This window comes from Aquarana catesbeiana, linkage group LG03 (genome assembly GCF_042186555.1).
Source record: "Aquarana catesbeiana isolate 2022-GZ linkage group LG03, ASM4218655v1, whole genome shotgun sequence".
NCBI lineage: Eukaryota > Metazoa > Chordata > Amphibia > Anura > Ranidae > Aquarana > Aquarana catesbeiana.
Genome location: NC_133326.1, coordinates 331,904,094 through 331,928,061, shown reverse-complemented (window position 1 = coordinate 331,928,061; position 23,968 = coordinate 331,904,094). Strand labels below are relative to the sequence as shown.

Genomic DNA, 23,968 nt, shown 5'->3' with positions numbered 1-23,968 from the left:
ATTATAATTGTTTTGCTAGAAAATTACTCAGGACCCCCAAACATTATTTATGTATTTTTTAGACCCTAGGGAATAAAATGGCAGTAGTTGCATCTTTTTATGTCACACGGTATTTGCGCAGCAATTTTTCAAACGTGATTTTTTTTTGGAAAAAAAAAACATTTTCATGAATTAAAAAACCCCAAAACACTAAAGTTAGCCTGATTTTGTATAATGTGAAAGATGATGCTGTGCCGAGTAAAACGATAGCTAACATGTCACGCTTTAAAATTGTGCACACTCGTGGAATGGTGCCAAACTTCGGTACTTAAAAATCTCCATAGCTTACGCTTCAACAGTTTTTACAGGTTACTAGTTTAGAGTTACAGAGGAGTGCTAGAAATATTGCTCTCATTCTAACGTTCGTGGTGATACCTTACATGTGTGGTTTGAATGTCGTTTACATATACGGGCACGATCTACATGTGCGTTGCTTCTGTGTGTGCGAGCACGCGGAGATGGGGGGTGCTTTTAAACTTTTTTTTTTTTTATTGTATATTTTGTTTTAATTTTTTACATCTTACACTTTCCCCTTAATTTTTTACTTTTTGATCAATTTATTCCTATTACAAGGAATATTAACATCCCTTGTAATAGGAATAGGGCATGACAGGTCCACTTTATGGAGAGTTGTGGGGTCTATAAGATCCCACATCTCTCCTCTAGGCTGGAAAGTCTGAGATCAAAGAATAAATTAATCGATCTCAGGCTTTCCAGCTGAATATGCGGCAGTGTTTACAACAGCCGGGGCTGGACGTGACGTCATAACGTCGTGCCCGGCCTCCGAGAGTTGGCTGGGTGGTTCATTCTCCGGCTCGCCGATCACACGGGCAAGACCAGAGATGCACCGGAGGGCGGCAAGGGGGGGGGTGTCCCATCCCGCCGCCTGTAAAAACCAAGCGGCGAAACAGCCGCTATGATTGTTTTCACAGTGCAGGGAATTGCAGGCATCTTTCAGATATCATCACTTGAAGTCCCCGACGTCATATGTTGTGAACCCGGGTGAAGTGGTTAACCCCTTGCCGACCAGCCGGCGTCATTTTACTGCGGCAGGTCGCCACGATCCCGCGAGCCGTTGTAGCTATACCTCGGTTCGTGTGATCGGGATAGCAGACGCGCGCCTGCTATCCCGATCACATGAGCCGATGACCGCTGGCCACGAGCGATCGCGGGCACGAGAGACAGAACAGGGAAGTGTGTGTGTAAACACACACACATCCCTGTTCTGTTCTGTGAGGCGTGACAGATCGTGAGTTCCTATTAGCTAGGAACCGCGATCCGTCACTTCCTCTGGGTCAGTCTCCTCCCCCTCCAGTTAGAAACACACCTAGGGAACACAGTTAACCCCTTGATCGCCCTCTAGTATTAACCCCTTCCCTGCCAGTGACATTTTTGATGAGTGCGGGGTGTACCAAGGTGGCGGCGATGGAATGTCACTTCTGTTACAAATTCTGATGGGTTGCCTAATCTGAAGAAACACCTGCCTAACATTCTGTGGGGTATACAACTGTCTGAATGTTATCTGCTTGTTCCTGTTTATGAATTGTGTGCTTACTTTACAGTTTACTACTTCATATTCCTTTCACTTATCACTAGTGTATAAAGCTAAAAACCTAGACAGGATATACACAGGGACCCTTGGTAAAACCTGGACAATTCTGAGACCCAGTATGTTAAGGGAACATCTTTTGGTGACACAGGGATTCCACAAAAACCCCAAAACATTCCCAAGTCCTACTAACCATGTTCTGACTGCAATCAGATGCCTAATTGCCTTAAAATGGTGATAAACAAAATCACCTTCTAAAATGGGCCTACAGTATACAAATTAAACCATTAAATCTGTAACAATACCTTACAGTAAGATTAAATAACTCTCTAAGCACATTTAACAAATCTTTTAAGTCTTTTTCCCGTGGGGTTTTATGATTCTCTCCTGAGGCTTCTATCTTATTACCAAGGTCCCATTTCCATTTTAAATTACCATCAAATGTAATGCCTGAACTGTCCGACGGGAGGGGATGCTGATACCCCTTCCCTTCCCACCACCTCCCACATTTTAACACTCCTCTCCTTTCTATTCTTTAATCCCCTTCTATCTAAATACAGGCATTCCCCGGGTTATGAACAAGATGGGTTCTGTAGGTTTGTTCTTAAGCTGAATCTATATGTAAGTTGAAACAGGTACATTTTTAAGTGTAACTCCGGCCCAAAAAAAAAAAAAAAAATGTTATGCTTTTTGGATAGCATAGGGAAAGGTTAACACCCCTATAACATTTGTTTTGCTGTTCATGTCCCTGGTCAGAAGATTTTACCTCACTTTCTGTCCCTGTGATAATTGGATTTTGAAAATTTTGGGTTGTTGTGGAAACAAGGATTGGTGATAAAGCTTCAGTGGAGGTACCTTTTTCCCATGATAACTCATACAGGAGAGAATTTCCCTTCCTAGAGGTAGATTTCCTCTCACTTCCTGTTGTCTCCCTCCGTTTTTAAGTATGAGTCGTATGTAAGTCGGATGTATGTAACTCTGGGACTGCCTGTAACAGTTTTTATGTGCATTATTGTGAGATACTGCTGCATATATGACTTAGTCTGATCTTATTGCAGCATAATTAAAACAAAACAGCACTTGCTTTGTGGAGAAAACTTTTTTTTAAATACCAGTGGTCTCCAAACTGTGGCCCTGGGGCTGGAGGCGGCCCTTTGCTTGCCTTTATCCGACCCTTGTGGCATTATTCCTGCCACTGACACCAACAATGGGGCACTATTCCTTCCACCGATGCCAACGATGGGGCAATATTCCTCACCCTAATACCAAAGATCTGGCATTATTTGCTCCCACTGGGTACAGTACGGCACCCCCTAAAGCAGGGGTCTCAAACTGGCGGCCCTCCAGCTGTTGCAGAAGTACAATTCCCATGAGGCATTGCAAGGCTGACAGTTACAATCACGATTCCCATGGGCAGAGGCATGATGGGACTTGTAGTTCCGCAACAGCTGGAGGGCCGCCAGTTTGAGACCCCTGCCCTAAAGCATGAAGGATAGTAAACTGGCCCTTTCTTTAGAAAGTTTGGAGACCCCTGTTATATACTATGCAATAGCTCTGTACTATTTTCCATTCACAATGCAGTTTCTGTATTGTATCATACGCAAATGTTCTTTCGTGTTGCAATTTGTAGTTTCCATATTTCCTACATACAAAACTCTAATAAAAAGAAGGTTATAAAAAAATTCCCAAGTCTTTCTTCTACAATTCTGAATACTCAGTTGCTGGGGGTGCAGAAAGTCAATAGATTTAGGAAATTACTGCCTGCTGGATGTATAAAACATGTATTTTGTTATCAAGTGTAGAAAAATGCGGCCATAGATACAGCAAGCAATAAAGGAACTAGCTGGAAGTTGTTGTAATGCCGCATACACACGACTGGACTTTCCGGCAGAAAAGGTCAGACGGAATCATTTCATCGGATATTCCGATCGTGTGTGGGCTTCATCTGACTTTTTTTTTCAAAAATTCTGATGTACCTAGAAATAGAACATGTTTTAAATCTTTCTTTTTAAATCAATTCCTATCTGGAAAACCGTTCATCTGTATGCTATTCCGACAGACCACAAACAACGCAAAGGCAGCTATTGGCTACTGGTTATTGAACTTCCTTTTTCTAGTCCCGTCGTATGTCATCACATTCTAAATGAACGGACTTTGGTGTGATCGTGTGTAGGCAAGTCCGTTTCAGCAGAACTCCGTCGGAAAGACTGTCAGAGTTTATTTTTGACGGAAAAACCAATTAGGATTTATTTAGAAAGAATTTTAGTATTTAACATTTCATTAGGCTGATGCTGATTGAACATTTCATTAGGTCATGCTCTGTGTGGAGCAGAAGGAAGTCACAAATTCAAGTAGCACATTATCTTTGTATCTACAAACAATATACATATGTAAAAAATATACTGTATGTGTAAATGCATTTTTCTCTATAGGCATGCAAGAAAAGCTGCGCTCAGATCAAAATGATAAAAAACTGTGGGTGCAGAATGTGGGAGTTCCCAGCACCCCCTGGGACTGATATACCTATATGTAATATCAGCGAACCACCTGTCAGTAAGTACACATTCCCGAAATCTATGGGCAGCACATGATACTTACTATATGATCTTGTTTTAATGTGAAATGTCGGTGTATAAAGTGTTATACGAGTAGACAGAACGAGTAGACAGAACCTACACCTGGTTGCATCCAATTAAGTTAATTGTGATTGCTGATATTTAGGTGAACTTGCTACGGAGGTGTATTGTGTTATGACTAAGCGCAGTCTGCATGAAACGCTTTAACATTTGTATTGTCATCTCATGTCTTGGGCTTGTGGTATAGATCTTATCTGGGTTTTACCCAATAAAGCTTGCATTTATCCGAGGACTAGAGCAATGCTGTATTCTGGCCTAGGCCGACAAGGCCTAGGCCTAGGGCGACACTTTGTGGGGGGGCAGCCCCCTGCACAAAAAAGCCCCTCCTCCTCCTCCAGAGTCAGTCCATTCACTGTCAGGGGTTGCTGGCTGCAGCGTCTCTCACATAGCGCACAGTGTGTGCTCACAATTCCTCCCTCGCCCTCTCCTCTGCACAGACAGGAGAGCAGAGAGAGAGAACTGGTCAGCCTCCTGTGTTGTGACTCCATGTGCACCTGGAGACTCTAGATCGGTTGGATTGTGGCTTCAGCTGGCAGACCCAGCTACATGACAAGGGTAGCTAAGAGCTTTACCTTGCTAAATACTACTTACCCATTTACCATAACACCCCATCATTCCACTTAAATAATCACACAACACCTGAGGTGGGTTAAAATGGCCAACATGGCCTTTTATTAATAACCAACTTTTGATTAACACTGCATAATATAACACCCACCTAAACTCCACTATTCTCACTGAAAATGTATAACTTTATTTGAAGATCCAAGGCGGTACCAATATATAAACAACCCTCTTTGCTTGTGTCCGAGGCCCATCTAACTGAGTTTCCACCCCAGCCGCTATTTCTAAAGACTCAGGGCCTAAACCCAGCTGACCTCAGCCACCCCCCAGGGTCCTTAATCTACACGGTCACTAGCCAGTGAACCGTTCCACTCGAGGATACCATACCTGATGGTTCCCCACCGTTTTACCAGAATGCATCACATTCTACCACCGCCAAGGATCCCAAAATGCCCTTCCAAACCATTCTAAGTATACTCCAATACCCCATACCTGTATGCAGGGCGGGAGGGAGGGAAGCTTTTGTCCAGTTCAGCAGACTGTTGCAGCCCCACCCACTCCTCCTTATTTTATTAACTACTGGCACCAAATATTAACCAATAAATAACCATTTAATTACAACTATATGCCACACCCTGACCTGACCTTGCTGGCTTGCCTTATCACCCTGTCATGTCCCCCTCCGCTGACTCGTTCCTTCTCAGCTATGGGCTTCTCTTGACAAGGGTAGCTAAGAGCTTTACCTTGCTAAATACTACTTACCCATTTACCATAACACCCCATCATTCCACTTAAATAATCACACAACACCTGAGGTGGGTTAAAATGGCCAACATGGCCTTTTATTAATAACCAACTTTTGATTAACACTGCATAATATAACACCCACCTAAACTCCACTATTCTCACTGAAAATGTATAACTTTATTTGAAGATCCAAGGCGGTACCAATATATAAACAACCCTCTTTGCTTGTGTCCGAGGCCCATCTAACTGAGTTCCCACCCCAGCCGCTATTTCTAAAGACTCAGGGCCTAAACCCAGCTGACCTCAGCCACCCCCCAGGGTCCTTAATCTACACGGTCACTAGCCAGTGAACCGTTCCACTCGAGGATACCATACCTGATGGTTCCCCACCGTTTTACCAGAATGCATCACATTCTACCACCGCCAAGGATCCCAAAATGCCATAGCGCAGCAGGTATGACACCTTATACCTGCGCGCTCCGCCACACCTGAAAAGCCCTCTGTACTCCGTCTTCCAGGCCCAAAAACCATAAGTCAGTGCCCACAGCATTGAGGTGCACTCCATCCCCCCTGAGGTACCTCCAGGTCTCGGATTCTAGATCCAAATGCCTGATGACCAGGCCCCCATTCCTGATGGAAAATCTCCCTACCTCCTTATTGACCTTCACTCGGGCTTTATTTATTCGGTCCACTGATCTGGCCTCTCTCCAAAAAGTGCGTGCCACAATCTCCGACCAAATAAATACGGTGCCCGGAAAATCACACCTCAGTCTGAGAAAGTCAAACCGAATGTCCCGAATGAGCTCTCTTGAACGTCTGACTCCCAGATCATTTCCCCCTGCGTGGATAACTACAATATCAGGCGCCCTGTCCCATCGTGCAAATTTATGCATCTCCGGAACCACCCTGTTCCACATCATGCCCCTAACTCCAATCCACCGGACATTACCCACGTCCCAGGGCAAACCTAGCTGTCTAGCCGCTGGCCTCACTTCCGCCCTCTTTGCCCCCCAATACACAAATGAATGCCCGAGGATCCAAACCAGGCATCTGTGACCTGTAACAAATAAATGAGAAACATTGCCCCACCACCAGCACCTGAGTACCACCAAACAATACACAAATATAACACAGATAAGAAGATAAAGTGGCTGACTGCCGGAAGAACAATAGAAACACACCACATACTTAAAGAAGATGAGGTCTGACATATAGCCTGAACCTATCAGATTCCCATCTGCCTATCCTTTTAATGACAGCATCCCCTAGTCCCCATCTGGCCGCCTCCGTAGCAGCTCCAATCCGAAACGAATGCGAACCAAACTGACTGGGAATAAATCCTGCCGCCATAAGGCATTTTCTGAAGACCGCAATGAACTGGAAACGTGAAAGGAACGAGCCATCCACGTGTCGCAAGAAAGGTCCTCCCCCAGCCATCCTGACTGCCGCCAGCTGTGATACAGCCGTGACCGGGCATAGTCCGGCCACGACCCCCCTAAACAGCTCTAAAACTGCCCCTCTCCCTCTTTGATCCGTTTTGGACTTTCGAATAATAATACTCACCGAGTCCTTTTGCAGAGACACATCCTCCTCACCGAGACCACCCGCATTGTACTTAGTTGGACTCACCAGCTCCCCTATGCGCAGAGCCCCAAAGAATGCCAATAAAAATGCCGCATGAAATAAACGCTGCTCGTATTGCGTAACGCACACCCGTGGTATAACCTCCACTATCTTCTGCAGTGTTCCAAAAGATACTGGGCGCCTCTGATCCCTAACCTTGTAACCCTTGCGGTACCCTTTCAGTGCTTGACGCACGATGAAAGACTTCGTGACGTCCACCTCACCCTGCAGTTTGAACCAAAATGCCAAGCCCGCCAGCTTACGTTCTACCGATGACACAGAGGCTCCCCGAATAAAATTATTGACGATAAAGTACAATACTAATGTCGACCCATCATCTCGGGGCTCGCGCCCCCCTACCTCCGCCACCAACGAAGTCCATTCCTGCCATGCTCCAGCGTAGGCTCCCCACGTCGCCTCACTCAACGACCTGCGAATCAATCCTGCGGCGACTCCGATGCGATCCCCCACAATCGCTGAGGACAAGGGGTACCATGTTGCTCCGCCTCCGGTGCCAATGCTCGGAATACCGTCCACTGCGAACGAGACAAAGCATCCGCAATCCTGTTAGAAACCCCCGGAATGTGAACCGCATAGATGAACACATTAAGGCGAAGGCATAACAACACCAAATGGCGCAGCAATCGCACCACCGGAAGCGAAGAAGCCGACAAATTGTTTATGGCGGTGACCACCCCCAAATTATCACAATGGAAACGCACTTTTTTATTTTGCAGATAGGCACCCCAGATCTCCACGGCCAGCACTATCGGAAATAATTCCAAAAGTGCCAGGTTGCGTAACCAACCCGCCTCCCTCCATGTATCTGGCCAACCTCCCGTACTCCACTTACCCTGGAAGAATGCTCCATAACTTCCTGACCCTGCCGCATCCGTAAACAACTCCATGTCCACATTGCTGACCGGGCCCGACATCCACAACGACCTCCCATTGTAATCAGCCAGGAAAGTATCCCAGACTCCGAGGTCCGCTCGATGATCCCGTGTCAGCCGGATGAAATACCTAGGGTCACTACCTCCAGCCATTGCCAATGAAAGTTGACGGCAAAATATCCTCCCCATCGGAATAATTCTGCAGGCAAAGTTCAATTTGCCCAACAGAGACTGTAGTTCCTTGACCCTTACCTTCCTCCTACTCCCCAATTCCTTAACTGCCTGCCTCAAGGCAGCGAGCTTGTCTTCCGGCAGACGACACTCCATGGCCAGGGAATCAATCGTTATTCCCAAAAAGACCAACTCTGTAGTAGGGCCCACAGTTTTTTCCGGTGTCAAAGGAATTCCAAAGCGCTCCGCAATGTGTTGCAATGTGCCAAGCAGCACCGCACAAGCACTGGAATCCCCCGGGCCGATACACAGGAAATCATCCAGGTAATGGATGACGGAGTTTAGACCTGACACATCACGTACCACCCATTCTACGAAAGAACTGAAGGTTTCGAACAACGCACAGGATATGGAGCATCCCATGGGCAGACAACGGTCGACAAAATACGACCCCTGCCATCTACAGCCCAATAAATGCATGCTGTCAGGATGAACTGGAAGCAAACGAAATGCTGCTTCCACATCCACTTTTGCCAACAACGTGCCCTGTCCATACCTCCGAACCCAAGCGATTGCGGCATCAAACGAGGTGTAGGTAACCGCGCAGGCCTGCGGGTCAATCCCATCATTCACCGACGCCCCTTTTGGGAAAGAAAGGTGATGAATCAGCCGAAATTTGCCCGGCTCCCTTTTGGGAACCACTCCCAAAGGGGACACAATCAATCCTTGCAATGGTGGGGAAGAAAAGGGGCCGCCCATCCTGCCCAAAGAAACTTCTTTTCGGAGTTTCTCCGTAACCACCTCAGGGAATAGGCGAGCTGACTGCAGGTTAGCTGGAATAGGGGGAACTTTATTCAATGAACAGGGGATTCTAAAACCCACAGAGAATCCCTCCTCTAGGAGTCGAGCTGACTCCCGATCCGGGTATCTACTTAGGAAAGGAAGCATCCTTCCCACCCTCACCGGAGTCCTCCCTTTTACCAGACCCTTCTCCTGTCTTGTGTTTCCCAGCTTTGAAACACCTGGTAAAGGCATGGCTGCCCCCGCATCCAGAGCACTCATGTTTGAATCGACATGACCCTCCGAAACGACAAGAGCTGTCGTTGAACTGCCAACAGACCCCCTTTTTTCTATTGTCTGACGCACTTGGGGTGGAAGCACCGCCAGCCCCCCCTGGAAAAAACTGATTCCCGCTCCTGGCCGGGGTCATCAGTTTCATCCAGAGCCCTATGTCCTTGTGGTCCCAGCGTATAGCAGGACGGACCGCCTTACGTTGCCGGAACTGCTCGTCGTAGCGCAGCCAAGCCACACCGCCATATACCCTATACGCCTCCCCGATGGCATCAAGATAACAGAACAAGGCGGAGCAGCTCGCCGGTTCCTTCTCCCCCACCACACTGGCTAAAATGGCAAATGCCTGCAACCAGTTACTAAACGTGCGAGGGATCAGGCGGTACCTCCGTTTCTCCTCGTCCTCTTTTTTACTGTCATCTGGCTTGACCCTGTCCAGATTACATTTTTCCAGGGGAAGTAGAGAAAATATCTCCACATACTCCCCTTTCCAAATCCTATCTCGAACTTCCTGCTTAAGGTGTGCACCCAGGGGCCCTTCGAAGCACACATACACTTCGCACTTCGCTGCGTCCGCCAGCCTTACCTTGTCGGCCTCCTTGTCCTGGGGCTCCTTCTGTTTCTCCGGCGTAACCACCTGACCAGCCACATGCGTCACCTCCCCCGTCGTCCTAACTGTCAACGGGGTGGATGAAGTTGGTACAGTCTCCGCCGGTCCCACGGACGCCTCTCCTCTCGCAGCCGCACCTCCGAGCCCCCCCCCAGTACCAAGCCTCTGTAACAAATCTTTGATCCCCAGTAGTACCTCCCGTGTGAGACCATCCGTCCCTGGGCTACCATCCGCCCCTCCCCCTTGTTCCTGGGAACCTAAACCTGACAGCAGTGAAGGAGACAAAAAAGGCAATACAGGTTGTGACTCACCAGGCTGCATGGGGCGGAAGACCCCTCCAGCCGCCGTCCCGACTTCCCTCTCGGCGTCCCTGTGTTCCTCCACCAGCTCTCCTTCCTCCGCGCTGCTGGCATCCGATCCAGGCTGATCCTGTGTTCCGTCCTGCACAGGCAGCCGCCGCTGCGCCGACCGCCCTCTCTCTCTTCTTTCTGCTGTCTCCGAGCGCTGTGTTGACCTGCTCACGGGCCTGCGCCGCTCCGACCTCCGACCTCCGGCGCCGCCGACGTCATCAGCCTGCGCCCCGGCCTGACCCGGGCGCGCAGGTGCCACCTGTCGTCCGGAGGTGCGCACTGCAGGCGTTCCACGATCTCGGGCAGACGTGCCCCTCCTCTCCCGCCGGCCATCCGAATCCACATGTAAGCCACCGGCCGCATCCCGCTCCAGGCCGATGCTTGTAGATAGGCCTCTCCCACGCCGGGCCAGTGTACCAACAGGCACATCGCTGGTCACACTGGCCGCATTGTCCGGAATCCTGACGATGGAGGATGGGGGGGGCGCGGATCGCCGGGAAGACCCCATCCCCCGCAGACTCCGCCTGAGGTGGGGATTCCTTCCAGGCTCACCCCCGTCCGAGGCGGGCGTGCGCTTGGCAGGGGGGCCTGAAGGTTCCGCTTGCGGGCTCCCGTTGCGGCGCTGAGTCTGAGGGGTCCTTTCAGGTGTGAAGCGCTCAGGGGGTTTAGACCTCCTAGCACGCAGGGGCGCAGATCCCAAACTGGGGGGACTCTGCTGGACCCCTTGCAGCGAATCTGCGACTTGGCTCTGTATCCAGGCCGCTCCATGTATGTCCGCAGCTGCTCTAAGCTGAGCCAAAAGTTGCTGTAGCTCACTCATCGTTAAGGAGAACTCTACTCCCAAAGTACAAAGTCCTGACCTCTTGACCAGAAGCTTTTGTCCAGTTCAGCAGACTGTTGCAGCCCCACCCACTCCTCCTTATTTTATTAACTACTGGCTCCCCCCCTTTGCACCAAATATTAACCAATAAATAACCATTTAATTACAACTATATGCCACACCCTGACCTGACCTTGCTGGCTTGCCTTATCACCCTGTCATGTCCCCCTCCGCTGATTCGTTCCTTCTCAGCTATGGGCTTCTCTTTCTGCATGTCCTGGAGGGAGTAAAACTAAGATACCTATCCTCCTCACTGTCTCTCCTTACAAACCTCACACCTCTGCTTTCACTTTGTTTCACCTATCTCCTGTTATCTGAAATAGGGACCACTGTCTGATAATTAACCCTCTGTGTCCTTGGTGCTAGGGGAGGGCTGTGCTTTTCTTTTCTGCATCAATGGACACATGTACACGGATGCTTACATATATGGTTAACTCTTTACAGCTCAATATCTCCAGGCTGGTGCTTCTGGAATCAATGGCATTTAACACCTTAGGCTACTTTCACACTGAGGCACTTTACAGGCGCTATATCGCTAAAAATAGTGCCTGTATAGCGCCTCTCCTGTCACTCCAATGTGAAAGCCGGAGTATTTTCACACTGGAGTGGTGCACTGGCAGGACGCTAAAAAAGTCATGCAAGCAGCTTCTTTGAGGCGCTTTGTCAATCAATGGGCAGCGCTGGCAAATCGCTGCTGCAGCAGCACTTTGCGGGCGCTTTTAACCCTTTTTCGCATGCTAGCGGGGGTTAAAAGCGCAGCAAAAATGACGGTAAAGCGTCGCTAAAAATAGCAGTGCTTTACCGCCGACGCACCCCACACCCCAGTGTGAAAGTGCCCTTAGTGTTTGCTTGTATATATGTGGTAACCTTTCATAGCTACCTGTATGGCTAATGCTGCCTTCTGACATATGAAGAAAAGTGTCATTTCTGATCATAGATCGGTCTGGATATTATTACCCATCCTGCTGACTATATTAAGCCCAGGTTCACACTGATGCGGTAACAAAAAACTGGCCACTGCCCCCACCTATAACTGGCCTTTACAGCAAGGAGCACATGGAGGGGCATATACATGTAAGACAAAAACAATTCCATAGCTCAACTCACCAACCAGTCTGCTGACCAACCAAATTACCTGTCTAACCGTCTGTTAAAAGCAGGGGTTTAGTTAGCACACATTTGCAAACGCATGTGAAAGCTGCAAGGCCTCATCACGGCACCCTGTGTTGCTTGCAGTCCTAACACTACAAATTTATAAGTGTCTCCACAGTGGAAGCACATGCATGGAATGGATAGAACTGGCCACTGCCCCCACCTATAACTGGCAAGTTATAGGTAGGGGCAGTGGCCAGTTTTTTGTTACTGTTCGTATATATGGCCGGTGGACACACTGGGCACCTTCGCTGCCATTCTGCTCTTGCTGGGTGTCTAGTGTGCTTTTGTTCCTTTAAGGGGGTTTGGGCTGCCTCCAGGCTCACCTGCCCCACATCTATGCATTCCATGCATGTGCTTCCACTGTGGAGACACTTAGAAATTTGTAGTGTTAGGACTGCAAGCAACACAGGGTGCCGTGGCGAGGCCTTGCAGTTTCGCATGCGTTTGCAAATGTGTGCTAACTAAACCCCTGCTTTTAACAGACGGTTAGACAGGCAATTTGGTTGATCAGCAGACTGGTTGGTGAGTTGAGCTATGGAATTGTTTTGTCTTACAGTCACACTGATGCGGGTTAGAAATTGTGTGGGTTCAGCTGAACTCGCACGATTTCAAACTGGCAATGCAGTCCGACTTCGGGGGGCGATTTGACAGACATCTGTGCGGGTTCATGCACAGATGTCTATACAAATTGCACCCAAAGTCACCAAAAGTAGTACAGGAAGTACTTTTGGGAAACATTGCAGTGCCGCAAAGTCGGCGTCGCACCAATTTGGACGATGCCATTGCTGCCAAATCAGCCCGATGCGAACAGGTGCTTAAAGAGGAACTGCAGTCTGCTCACATAATTTGGTATGATTATAATGCAATTGGAGACCCCTATTGGGTACTGATGAGACACTGATGGGCACTGGTGAGGCTGCATTGATGGGCACTGGTGAGGCTGCACTGATGGGCACTGGTGAGGCTGCACTGATGGGCACTGATAAGGCTGCATTGATGGGCACTGATGAGGCTGCATTGATGGGCACTGATGAGGCTGCATTGATGGGCACTAATGAGGCTGCGCTGATGAGGCTGCATTGATGGGCACTAATGAGGCTGGGCTGATGGGCACTGGTGAGACTACATTGATGAGCACTGGTGAGACTGCATTGATGGGCACTGGTGAGACTGCTTTGATGGGCACTGATGAGGCTGCATTGATGGACACTGATCAGGCTGCATTGATGGGCACTGATGATGCATTGATGGGCACAGATCAGGCTGCGCTGATGGGCACTGGTGATGCATTGATGGGCATTGATGAGGCTGCACTGATGGGCACAAATGAGGCTGCTTTGATGGGCACTGATGAGTCTGCCTTGATGGGCACTGATGAGGTTGCACTTGGTACCCACTTTTAATATACAGAGAGGAAGTGATGGGGCTCTAAGAGGAAAAGGTAGAGCCTAAATAGGAAGGGGTGTGGTTTATAGATGACAGGGCGGGTCTTAAACAGGAAGGGGTGTGACATTGACCGGAAGGGGTGAGTCATATTTAAATTAGGGGGTGCACAAGTTTAGTCAGGCATAGGGCAGCACAAAACCTAAATACACCACTGGACTAGAATGCAGTCAACCCCTTCTTTACATGTATTAGCACATGATACTTAAAGTGGTTGTAAAGTCATGAAGAGATTATTGCCAGCCACTCTGTTCTACAAATCTTTACAACACTGTGTACTTGTTTGTTTAAAATTATGCCTCTAAATACCTTCTTTCAGATTGGTTCTCTTTGGTCATGTGCCCTCTGGCCGCTCTCCTCCTCCATTCCAAGGGCTACAGCAGGAGGGGCTGAGATCCCCCTCTGACGTCAGCTGGGAGGTCATGTGACTGGTGTGCTGTCCGCTCAGCTCTCCTGCTGTAGCCCTTGGAACGGAGAAGGAGAGCAGCTGGAAGAGCGACCGAAGAGAACAGATCTAAAAGAAGTCATTTAGAGGCATAATTTTAAACAAACAAGTACACAGTGTTGTATAGCTTTGTAGAATATAGGGGCTGGCAATAATCCTTCTTTGATTTTATTGCCAGCTACTAATAGCGGCAGGAGGGGAGGGGAGGATATGTTTATTGGCTCAGACACAGGAGCTGACAGGCAGGGAGGGAGGGAGAGTGGGGGGAGAGAGGAGAGCAGCGGGATGATGGAGACATGTAAACTGACCACAGTATCATGGATCAGCAGCCATGATTACCATGGTCAGTTTACATAGGGGGACACAGGAGCAGGCAGAATCAACCAGGTTTTTTAGAACATAGAGAGGGACAAATGACACAGCACAAACACTATGCTGTGTATCCTGCTTTAAAGGAACAGGATCTCTTTTTTTTTTTTTTTTTTGTTTTTGTTTTTTTTTTAGGGTTACAACCGCTTTAACTCACTCTCCAATAATCTGTTCTGCTTTCTCTTATTAGATGACTGTGTGGAAATGTATGAATATAAACTATCCCACGATCAGCTGAAATGCCACTGTCCTCTTCAATGTCAGTGAGTATCAACAAAGCACCCATAATTATATAATTTACAGGCATTGAGGATTATTTAAAAATACATTATGTTAGAGTATTTTTAGCAAGTGCCCATTTTTACATATCATAGTAATGCTTAGATGAAAGTCATTTTGATTCGACAGATTTTTTTAAATGCTACTTATAATGGTTAGTCAGAGCCCCTGCTGAGATGAAAGGTGAACATCAAACAAACAGCTAAATACACAGAAGAAATGCATATAAGCAGGGGTTGCAATGGCGACCTTGCCTCTGCTCTGGGGGGCCTCTGCGGCTGGTAGAGAGAGGCTGTCAGACCAAACTCCCCATCGTGTATCGGCACTGGGAGCTCCGTCAGACAGTGAAGATACTCAGCAAAGTGAAAGCGAAGGGGGAAAGGTGTCTTCCCGAGTGCCTCCTCCCCCTACAGTGAAGTACCCAGCTATGTGATTGAAGGTACTGCACTGCTGATTTTTGGAAAGGCTGTAAATATATATATGTGTGTGTGTGTGTGTGTGTGTGTTTTTAATTGTGTGTGCGAGTGTGTGATTTTTTTTATTTAGTTCCACTTTAAGGGGAATACAGTTCTGTCCTCTCTAACAGCAATGCTCAATGCATTTGGAGGTAGAATATATTATTATTACTATACAGGATTTATATAGCGCCAACAGTTTGCGTAGCGCTTTACAACATGAGGGCAGACAGTACAGTTGCAATACAATTCAATACAGGAGGGATCAGAGGGCCTTGCTCGTTAGAGCTTACAATTGGCTCCCAGTCCTGCCCATTCCTCTCCAAGAATCAGTGATGTTGTACAGGGTATTACAAGAAGTGATACCAGTTCAAAATCAAGTACTTTCACAAGTTTCATAAAAAATTATTTGTAATGATTTATTAATACAAAGCTGTGTTCATTTGTATTTTTTATCTCTGTCTGTAGTTTAGCTTAATGGATAAAGTGATAAAACAAATAGATAATCTGGGGAAGTTATAGAGAGTGTCTACTCTTTTTAGAATTCCTTTGTGCCTCTGTACAACAAATGTCAGTTTTGGGGCAAGTACCAACATTTGTCGCATGTTTTTTTGCATTAAAACAGGAGGTTATAACAGGTGTCAAAGTACCTGTGTAGTGTGAGTGTGTACCTGTGTATTGTAAGTACAGTGGAACCTCGGATTACGAGCATAATCCATACCAGGAGTATGCTAGTAATCTAAAGTACTCGCATATCAAAGCAAGTTTTTCCATTGAAGTCAATGGAAACGAAAATAATTTGTTCCGCATTGACTTCAATGGGATGCAATACCGCATGCGGACAGAGGCGGGGGGGGCGCTGGAGAGCCTCAGAAACGGCCGAAAAGGCCCGAGGAAAAGACTTCCTTCCCGAGATTTTCCGAGTGCTGTACTCGGGCCTTTCCGTGCATTTCCGAACGTGATGTTCAGCTCTGCTCGGCTCCGTCGCCCCCCCCCACCTTTAGGCCAAAAGCGGTACTGCACACTGCTTTGGCCTGAATCGTGCTCGTTTTGCAAGACAACACTCGCAAACCGAGTTACGATTTTTAAAAATACAGTGCTCGTATTGCGAAATGCTCGTTAACCGCGTTACTCGCAATCCGAGGTTCCACTGTACATGAGTGCTGCGAGTGCACGTGGGCTGTATTAGTATTAGTGTCAGGTAGTACCTGTGTATTATGAGTACCTGAGTGTTGTCTGAGTAATGTATGTGGATCGTTAGTACTTGCGTATTGTGTGTACCTGTGTATTGTGTGTGCAGGTTGATCTGCGAGTGCAGGTTGGTCTATGAGTGCACGTGGGTCTGCGAGTGCACATTGGTCTGCGAATGCACATTGGTCTGTGAGTGCACGTGGGTCTGTGAGTGCACGTTGGTCCGCGAGTGCATGTGGGTCTGCGAGTGCACATAGTTTTGGGAGTACCTGTGTATTGCCTTGTTGAGTACCTGTGTATTTTCTTGAGTATTAGTGTCAGGAAGCTAGTTGTTAGGTAATTTTGGACAGGGTATAATCAACAATCCTCATTAAATTAGTAGGTACGATGCCCGGCGCGTGTGGAGATGCGACTCGGTGTACATCTTGCAGCATGTATGTGTTCCTTGATCATCCATCGAGGGCGAATACTGCTGTGCAAAATGTAAGCACATTGTTTCCCTGGAAGCCTAGGTTCTGAATCTAGGGAAGCCACTGTCAGCACTGAGAAGACCCTCCATACTAAAGGAGAGCCTTACAGGGGCCAGCACAGAGGCGGGTGGAGACAAAGAGGTGCAGGCACTAGAAACGAGTAGATGGGTGACAGTCAGGAAGGGTAGAGGGAAAAAGTGCCAGGGAGGCCGATCCCCTGGTTGGAGCATCCCAATAAGTACGCTCCATTGAATGACATTGGTGAAACCAGTCAGGGACCAGCACTGCTGGAACTGAGGGACTCTCCCAGCTGCCGGGGGAAGAACTCCTCCAGTGAGAGTGGGGGGGGGAGCGAAGGGAAAGGAAAGACAGATTCTGGTGGTAGGGGACTCAATCCTTAGCAGGACAGAGGGGGCAATTTCTATCAAAGACCTGAAGCACCAAACTGTATGTTGTCTACCGGGTGCTTGGGTTCGGCACATCACAGATCTGGTGGACAGATTACTGGGAGGGGCTGGGGAAGACCCGGCTGTCATGGTGCACGTTGTCGCCAATGACAAAGTCAGAGGCAGATGGAGTGTACTAAAGGACGATTTTAGGGACTTGGGAGCTAAATTGAGGAAAAGGACCTCCAAGGTAGTATTCTCAGGAATGCTACTGGTACCTCAAGCCACACCAGAAAGGCAGAGGGAGATTAGGGAAGTAAACAAGTGGATCTGGAGCTGGTGTAGTAAGGAGGGGTTTGGGTTCCTGATGGACTGGGCCGACTTCTCAGTCAGTCACAAGTACTATAGAAGGGACGGACTGCACCTAAATTAGGAGGGTGCAGATCTGCTGGGAATGAAGATGGCCAAAAAGTTAAAGGGGTTTTTAAACTAGGCAACGGGGGGAGGGTCCAGAGGTAGGGATAGTCAGTGCGGAATATATTTCAGAGGGTAGTATCGGGGGCATTATTGGTAGCTTGACTAAAGTCATAAACCCAAGGTAAGTATAGTAACAAGTCCTAGTTGCAATCTCGGAACACCCAATAAGAGGATAGTATGTGACCGGTCTAAACTACGTGGCATGTTCACCAATGCCAGGAGCATGGAGGGCAAGATGGGTGAACTGGAGATACTGTAGTACGAGGAGGATTTGGATTTTGTGGGAAATTCAGAGACCTGGTTCAACAGCTCTCATGATTGGCTGGCAACCATTCAAGGGTATACCCTTTATCGCAGGGATAGAGAGGGTAAAAAAGGGGGAGGGGTATGCCTATATATCAAAAATAATGTACAAGTGAATGTGAGAGATGACATCACTAAGGGAGCTAGGGAGGAGGTAGAATCCTTATGGGATGAAGCTAAGGGGAAAACATTACTGGGAGTATTATCCGTCTCCCCCCTCCCCTAACGTGAGGGAGGAGGGGGAGACAGATCTCCTATCACAATTTGGATTAGCAGCAAGGATGAGAAGTGTTATGTGTTTTACGTCACCGCGTATAGAACGATCGGATTTTCCGACAACTTTGTGTGACCGTGTGTATGCAAGACAAGTTTGAGCCAACACAAATCACACAAATAGAAAACATAAGGGGAATACAAAGACACTGATTTTCAAAAGAGCCAACTTCCCTAAATTATGAACCTTGCTAGAAGGCATAAATTGGGATAAAATCTTAGGAGAAAAGAACACGGAGGAGAGATGGGTTTGCTTTAAAAGAATATTAAATAAGGGCATTAGTCAATGCATCCCATTGGGTAATAAATTTAGAAGAGCGAACAAAAGTCCCGGATGGCTTGCCTCCAATGTATAAATGCATATAAAAGCAAAGGAGAAGGCCTTTAAAAAATACAAGGTTGAGGGATCATCAGCAGCATTCAGACTTTATAAAGAATGCAACAGGAAATGTAAAGGTGCAATTAGGGCAGCTAAGATGGAACATGAAAGACACATAGCGGAGAAGAGCAAAAAAAATCACAAGTAATTCTTTAAGTATGTAAACAGTAAAAAAGGGAGAACAGACCATATTGGCCCCATAAAGAATGAGGAAGGACATCTGGTTACAAAGGATGGGGAGATGGCAAAGGTATTTGAATTTATTCTTCTCCTCCTCCGTCTTCACGAGGGAATCGGGGGGCTTCAGTAACCAAAACTGCAGTGTTTATCCTCATGACACATTACAGGAAGCACCTCCATGGTTAACAGAGGACAGAATTAAAATTAGACTTGGGAAACATTAATAAATCACCTGGACCAGATGGCTTGCACCCAAGGGTACTGGGGAAACTCAGTCAAGTAATTGCCAGACTATTGTTCCTAATTTTTACTGACAGTCTACTGACTGGAATAGTACCAGCTGATGGGAGAAAAGCCAATGTAGCACCAATATTTAAAAAGGGCCCAAAATACATTCCTGGGAATTACAGACCAGTTAGCCTAACATCAATAGTATACAAACTCTTGGAGTTGATGATAAGGGGCTATATACAAGATTTTAGTAATGGGAACGGTATCATTAGCAGTAATCAGCATGGATTCATGAAGAATCGTTCTTGCCAAACCAATCTATTAACCTTCTATGAGGAGGTGAGTTGCCATCTAGATAAAGGAAGGCCTGTAGACATGGTGTATCTGGATTTTGCAAAAGCATTTGACACTGTTGCCCATAAACATTTACTGTACAAAATAAGGTCTGTTGGCATGGACCATAGGGTGAGTACATGGATTGAAAACTGGCTACAAGGGCGAGTTCAGAGGGTGGTGATAAATGGAAAGAACTCGGAATGGTCAGGGGTGGGTAGTGGGGTCCCCCAGGGTTCTGTGCTGGGGCCAATCCTATTTAATTTGTTCATAAACGACCTGGGGGTTGGGGTAAACAGTTCAATCTCTGTATTTGCGGACGACATTAGGCTAAGCAGGGCAATAACTTCTCCGCAGGATGTGGAAACCTTGCAAAAAGATCTGAACAAATTAAGGGGGTGGGCAACTACATGGCAAATGAGGTTTAATGTAGAAAAATGTAAAATAATGCATTTGGGTGGCAAAAATATGAATGCAATGTATACACAGGGGGGAGAACCTCTGGGGGAATATAGGATGGAAAAGGACCTGGGGGTCCTAGTAGATGATAGGCTCAGCATTGGTATGCAATGCCAAGCTGCTGCTAACAAAGCAAACAGAATATTGGCATGCATTAAAAAGGGGATTAACTCCAGAGATAAAGCGATAATTCTCCTGCTCTACAAGACTCTGGTCTGGCAGCACCTAGAGTATGCTGTCCAGTTCTGGACACCAGTCCTCAGGAAGGATGTACTGGAAATGGAGCGAGTACAAAGAAGGGCAACAAATCTAATAAAGGGTCTGGAGGATATTGGTTATGGGGAAAGGTTGCGAGCACTGAACTTATTCTCTCTGGAGAAGACGCTCGAGAGGGGATATGATTTAAATTTACTAATACCGTACTGGTGACCCCACAATAGGGATAAAACTTTTTCACGGAAGGGCGTTTAATAAGATGTGTGGCCACTCATTAAAATTAGAAGAAAAGAGGTTTAACCTTAAACTACGTAGAGGGTTCTTTACTGTAAGAGCAGCAAGGATGTGGAATTCCCTTCCACAGGCGGTGGTCTCAGTGGGGAGCATCAATAGTTTCAAAAAACCATTAGATAAGCACCTTAACGACCACAAAATACAGGGATATACAATGTAATACTGACATATAATCGCACACATAGGTTGGACTTGATGGACTTGTGTCTTTTTTTCTACCTCACCTACTATGTAACTATTTAATTAGTGCACCTCCCAGCCAGCGTCAGTTAGTGTCAGATTTCCAGCCACACTATCACAATCCCACTAAAAGTCCCTGATCACCGTCATTAGTAGTATAAAAAAAACTAAATAAATAAAAATTCCAGTATATATCATAGTTTGTAGACGCTATGACTTTTACACAAACCAATCAATATACATTTATTGGGATTTTTTTTTTACCAGAGACATGTAGCAGAATACATGTTGGCTTAAATTTATGAAGAAATTTTATTTTTTATTTTTTTTATTGGATATGTTTTATAGCAGAAAGTAAAAAATATTGTTTTTTTTTTCAAAATATTTTTTCATTTATATAATAGAAGATAAAAAACCCAGTGATCAAATACCACCAAAAGAAAGCTCTATTTGGTGTCCGTTTTATGAAGCAGTGAACAGCGATGATCCCCAGGATCGCTGCTGATCACAGTCCATAAACAGTTTATGAAACAGAGATAATCGGGGGAGAAGTGTTTGAACATGTTCTCCCGCTGATGATCTTCGCACATAGAGAATCCTCATTGAATGACACAGTAACGGCAGTTTATGAAGCTGCGATCTCAGCACTTCACTGGCAATCTGTGTCAGAATTCACACTCCCAGATTCACCAGCTCAGAGGTGGAGAATTGGGGAGTGAAGAGAGAACCTGGGGGGATCTTAGGGGGAAGGAGGAAGATTTTTAACTTCCTTCTACCTCGTTCAGACCCCCCAACACTGTAACCATGTCCCCCTGTCATATTTATGTGTATATATATATATATATATATATATATATGTGCATATACATGTGTATATATAATATGTGTGTATACATATATATATATAATGTAGGGGGACTCCTTAACATTAACCACACCGTCTGTCAGTGTATTGAGCGGTGATAATTTATCACTGCTTAACCACTTCAGCCCCGGAAGAATTTACCCCCTTCCTGACCAGAGCACTTTTTGCGATTAGGCACTGCGTCGCTTTAACTGACAATTGCGCGGTCGTGCGATGTGGCTCCCAAACAAAATTGACGTCCTTTTTTTCCCACAAATAGAGCTTTCTTTTGGTGGTATTTGATCGCCTCTGCGGTTTTTATTTTTTGCGCTATAAACAAAAATAGAGCGACAATTTTGAAAAAAACGCATTATTTTTTACTTTTTGCTATAATAAATATCCCCCAAAAATATATAAAAAAAACTATTTTTTTCCTCAGTTTAGGCCGATACGTATTCTTCTACATGTTTTTGGTAAAAAAAATCGCAATAAGCGATTACTGATTGGTTTGCGCAAAAGTTATAGCGTTTACAAAATAGGGGATAGTTTTATGGCATTTTTATTAATAATTTTTTTTTTCTTAAATGGCGGCGATAAGCAATTTTTATTGTGACTTATTATGGCGGACACATCGGACATTTTTGACACATTTTTGTGACCATTTTCATTTATACAGCAATCAGTGCTATAAAAATGCACTGATTACTGTGTAAATGACGCTGGCAGTGAAGGGGTTAACCACTAGTGTCCTAGGGGCGTGTTTCTAACTGTGGGGGGGTGGCTACATGTTACACGTCACTGATCTCTGCTCCGATGACAGGGAGCAGAGATCGAGTGACACTGTCACTAGGCAGAACGGGGAGATGCTGCTTACATCAGCATCTCCCCGTGAGTCGATCGCGGGTATCCCCGCGGCGATCGAGTCCGCGGGACCCGCGACCCGACTCACGGAACTTGCCGCCGGCAGCGCGCGCGTGCCTGCTGGCCGCCTCTTAAAGGGCAACGTACAGGTACGTGGTTTTGCCTGTACGAGCCCTTCTGCCGCAGTATATCTGCGTGAGGCGGTCGGCAAGTGGTTAAAGCGGGATTCCGTCCTAAAAAAAAAAAATGTAAAAGTCAGCAGCTACTAACACTGTAGCTGCTGACTTTAAATAAGTACTTACCTGTCCTGGGTGCCCGCGATGTCGCCCGCCCGAGGTCGACCCGTCCCTCGGCTCTCGGGTCCCGGCACCGCCATCCTAAGTAAGGGAAACGGGCAGTGGAGCCTTGCGGCTTCACTGCCAGTTTCCTACTGCGCACGCGTGAACGGCGCGGCGCTCCGTTCTGTGAATGGCCCCGTGGTGTTTTGGGAACACACACAGTTCCCAGAAGACAACGGGGCTGCTCACCGAGGAGCAGAACACACCGCGGAAGAGGAAGAAGCAGATTAGGAAGTCTGCCTAGCAACAAGGGTTTAGGTAAGTTTAAAATTTTTTTTTTTTTCAAATTTTTTTTTTTCATTTTTTTTTTAGGATTTTTGGTGATTTTTTTTTCAGGGTGGCCCTCCACTTTAATAAACTGACATCTCTGTATTTCTGTGAATTTCTGGTGATGTAATCTCGTTATGTCTCACGAGATTCCAGTATCGGGGGCCGTTCTCCACTGTTTGAAGCGTTTGTAGATCACTTCACTCCTCCAAAGGTGAAGCGATCTACTCCACTTCATAAACTGGCACATAGAAGAGAAAGAACTCCACTGTGAATGCCGGAGAACAAAGCAGTCACTGCTTCATAAAAGGACACCTTAGTGTGAAAAAAATATATTTTTGGCCATGGGGCAAAAAGAGGGGGAAAAGGGTCAGGGAGGATTTTCTTTATTACCATCGAAAGCATTACAATCACGTAAAATCAAAAAATATGAAAAAGAAAAAAATATAAAGATATAAAAATACAGCATAATAAGATCAAGAATAAAATAACCCATTATAAAGGCTTAACTGTAACTAGTGTTTTACCCATGCAATTAAGCACAACATATAAATTATTTGATGTGTACAGTTAGCCAATACTCAACATGTTTCACGGTTTGAACCGCTTCCTCGGGAGTTCAAAAATGGGAGGACAGTAATCCTACAAAATAGAATATAGATATACAAATATATAACTAACAGAAAATACATAAACACTTGTTAATGCAGTTTTGATTGCTGTAGTAATCACCAGAATGCTTACCCCCTGGATATCAGATGCACTGCAGATGGAAAACCCCATAAACTGGAGGTCACAAGGTTCCCCCAGGGTGAGTGTGGGAGCAGGCAAAGAAGCCACCACTTTTATACTTGTACATCTTCTGTGTGAAAAAAATTATATAAGTTTTTTGTTTGGGTATAGCGTTGCATGACCGTGCAATTACCAGTTAAAGTAGCAGTGTTAAATAGTAAAAAGTGGCCTGGTTATGAAGGGGGTAAAACCTTCCGGAAATGAAGTGGTTAAAA

The 23,968-nt window shown here is 46.3% G+C and overlaps 1 protein-coding gene across 1 annotated transcript in view; it reads left to right on the top strand.

Annotated features, from left to right (window-relative positions):
* LOC141134549 (epithelial sodium channel subunit alpha-like) overlaps window positions 1–23,968 on the top strand; it is an 80,803-nt gene that overhangs the window by 14,299 nt on the left and 42,536 nt on the right. The window contains exons 5-6 of the mRNA XM_073624044.1: window positions 4,021–4,141; window positions 14,736–14,808. Of these exons, the coding sequence (XP_073480145.1) occupies window positions 4,021–4,141; window positions 14,736–14,808 (194 nt within the window). The remainder of the gene's footprint in view (window positions 1–4,020; window positions 4,142–14,735; window positions 14,809–23,968) is intronic.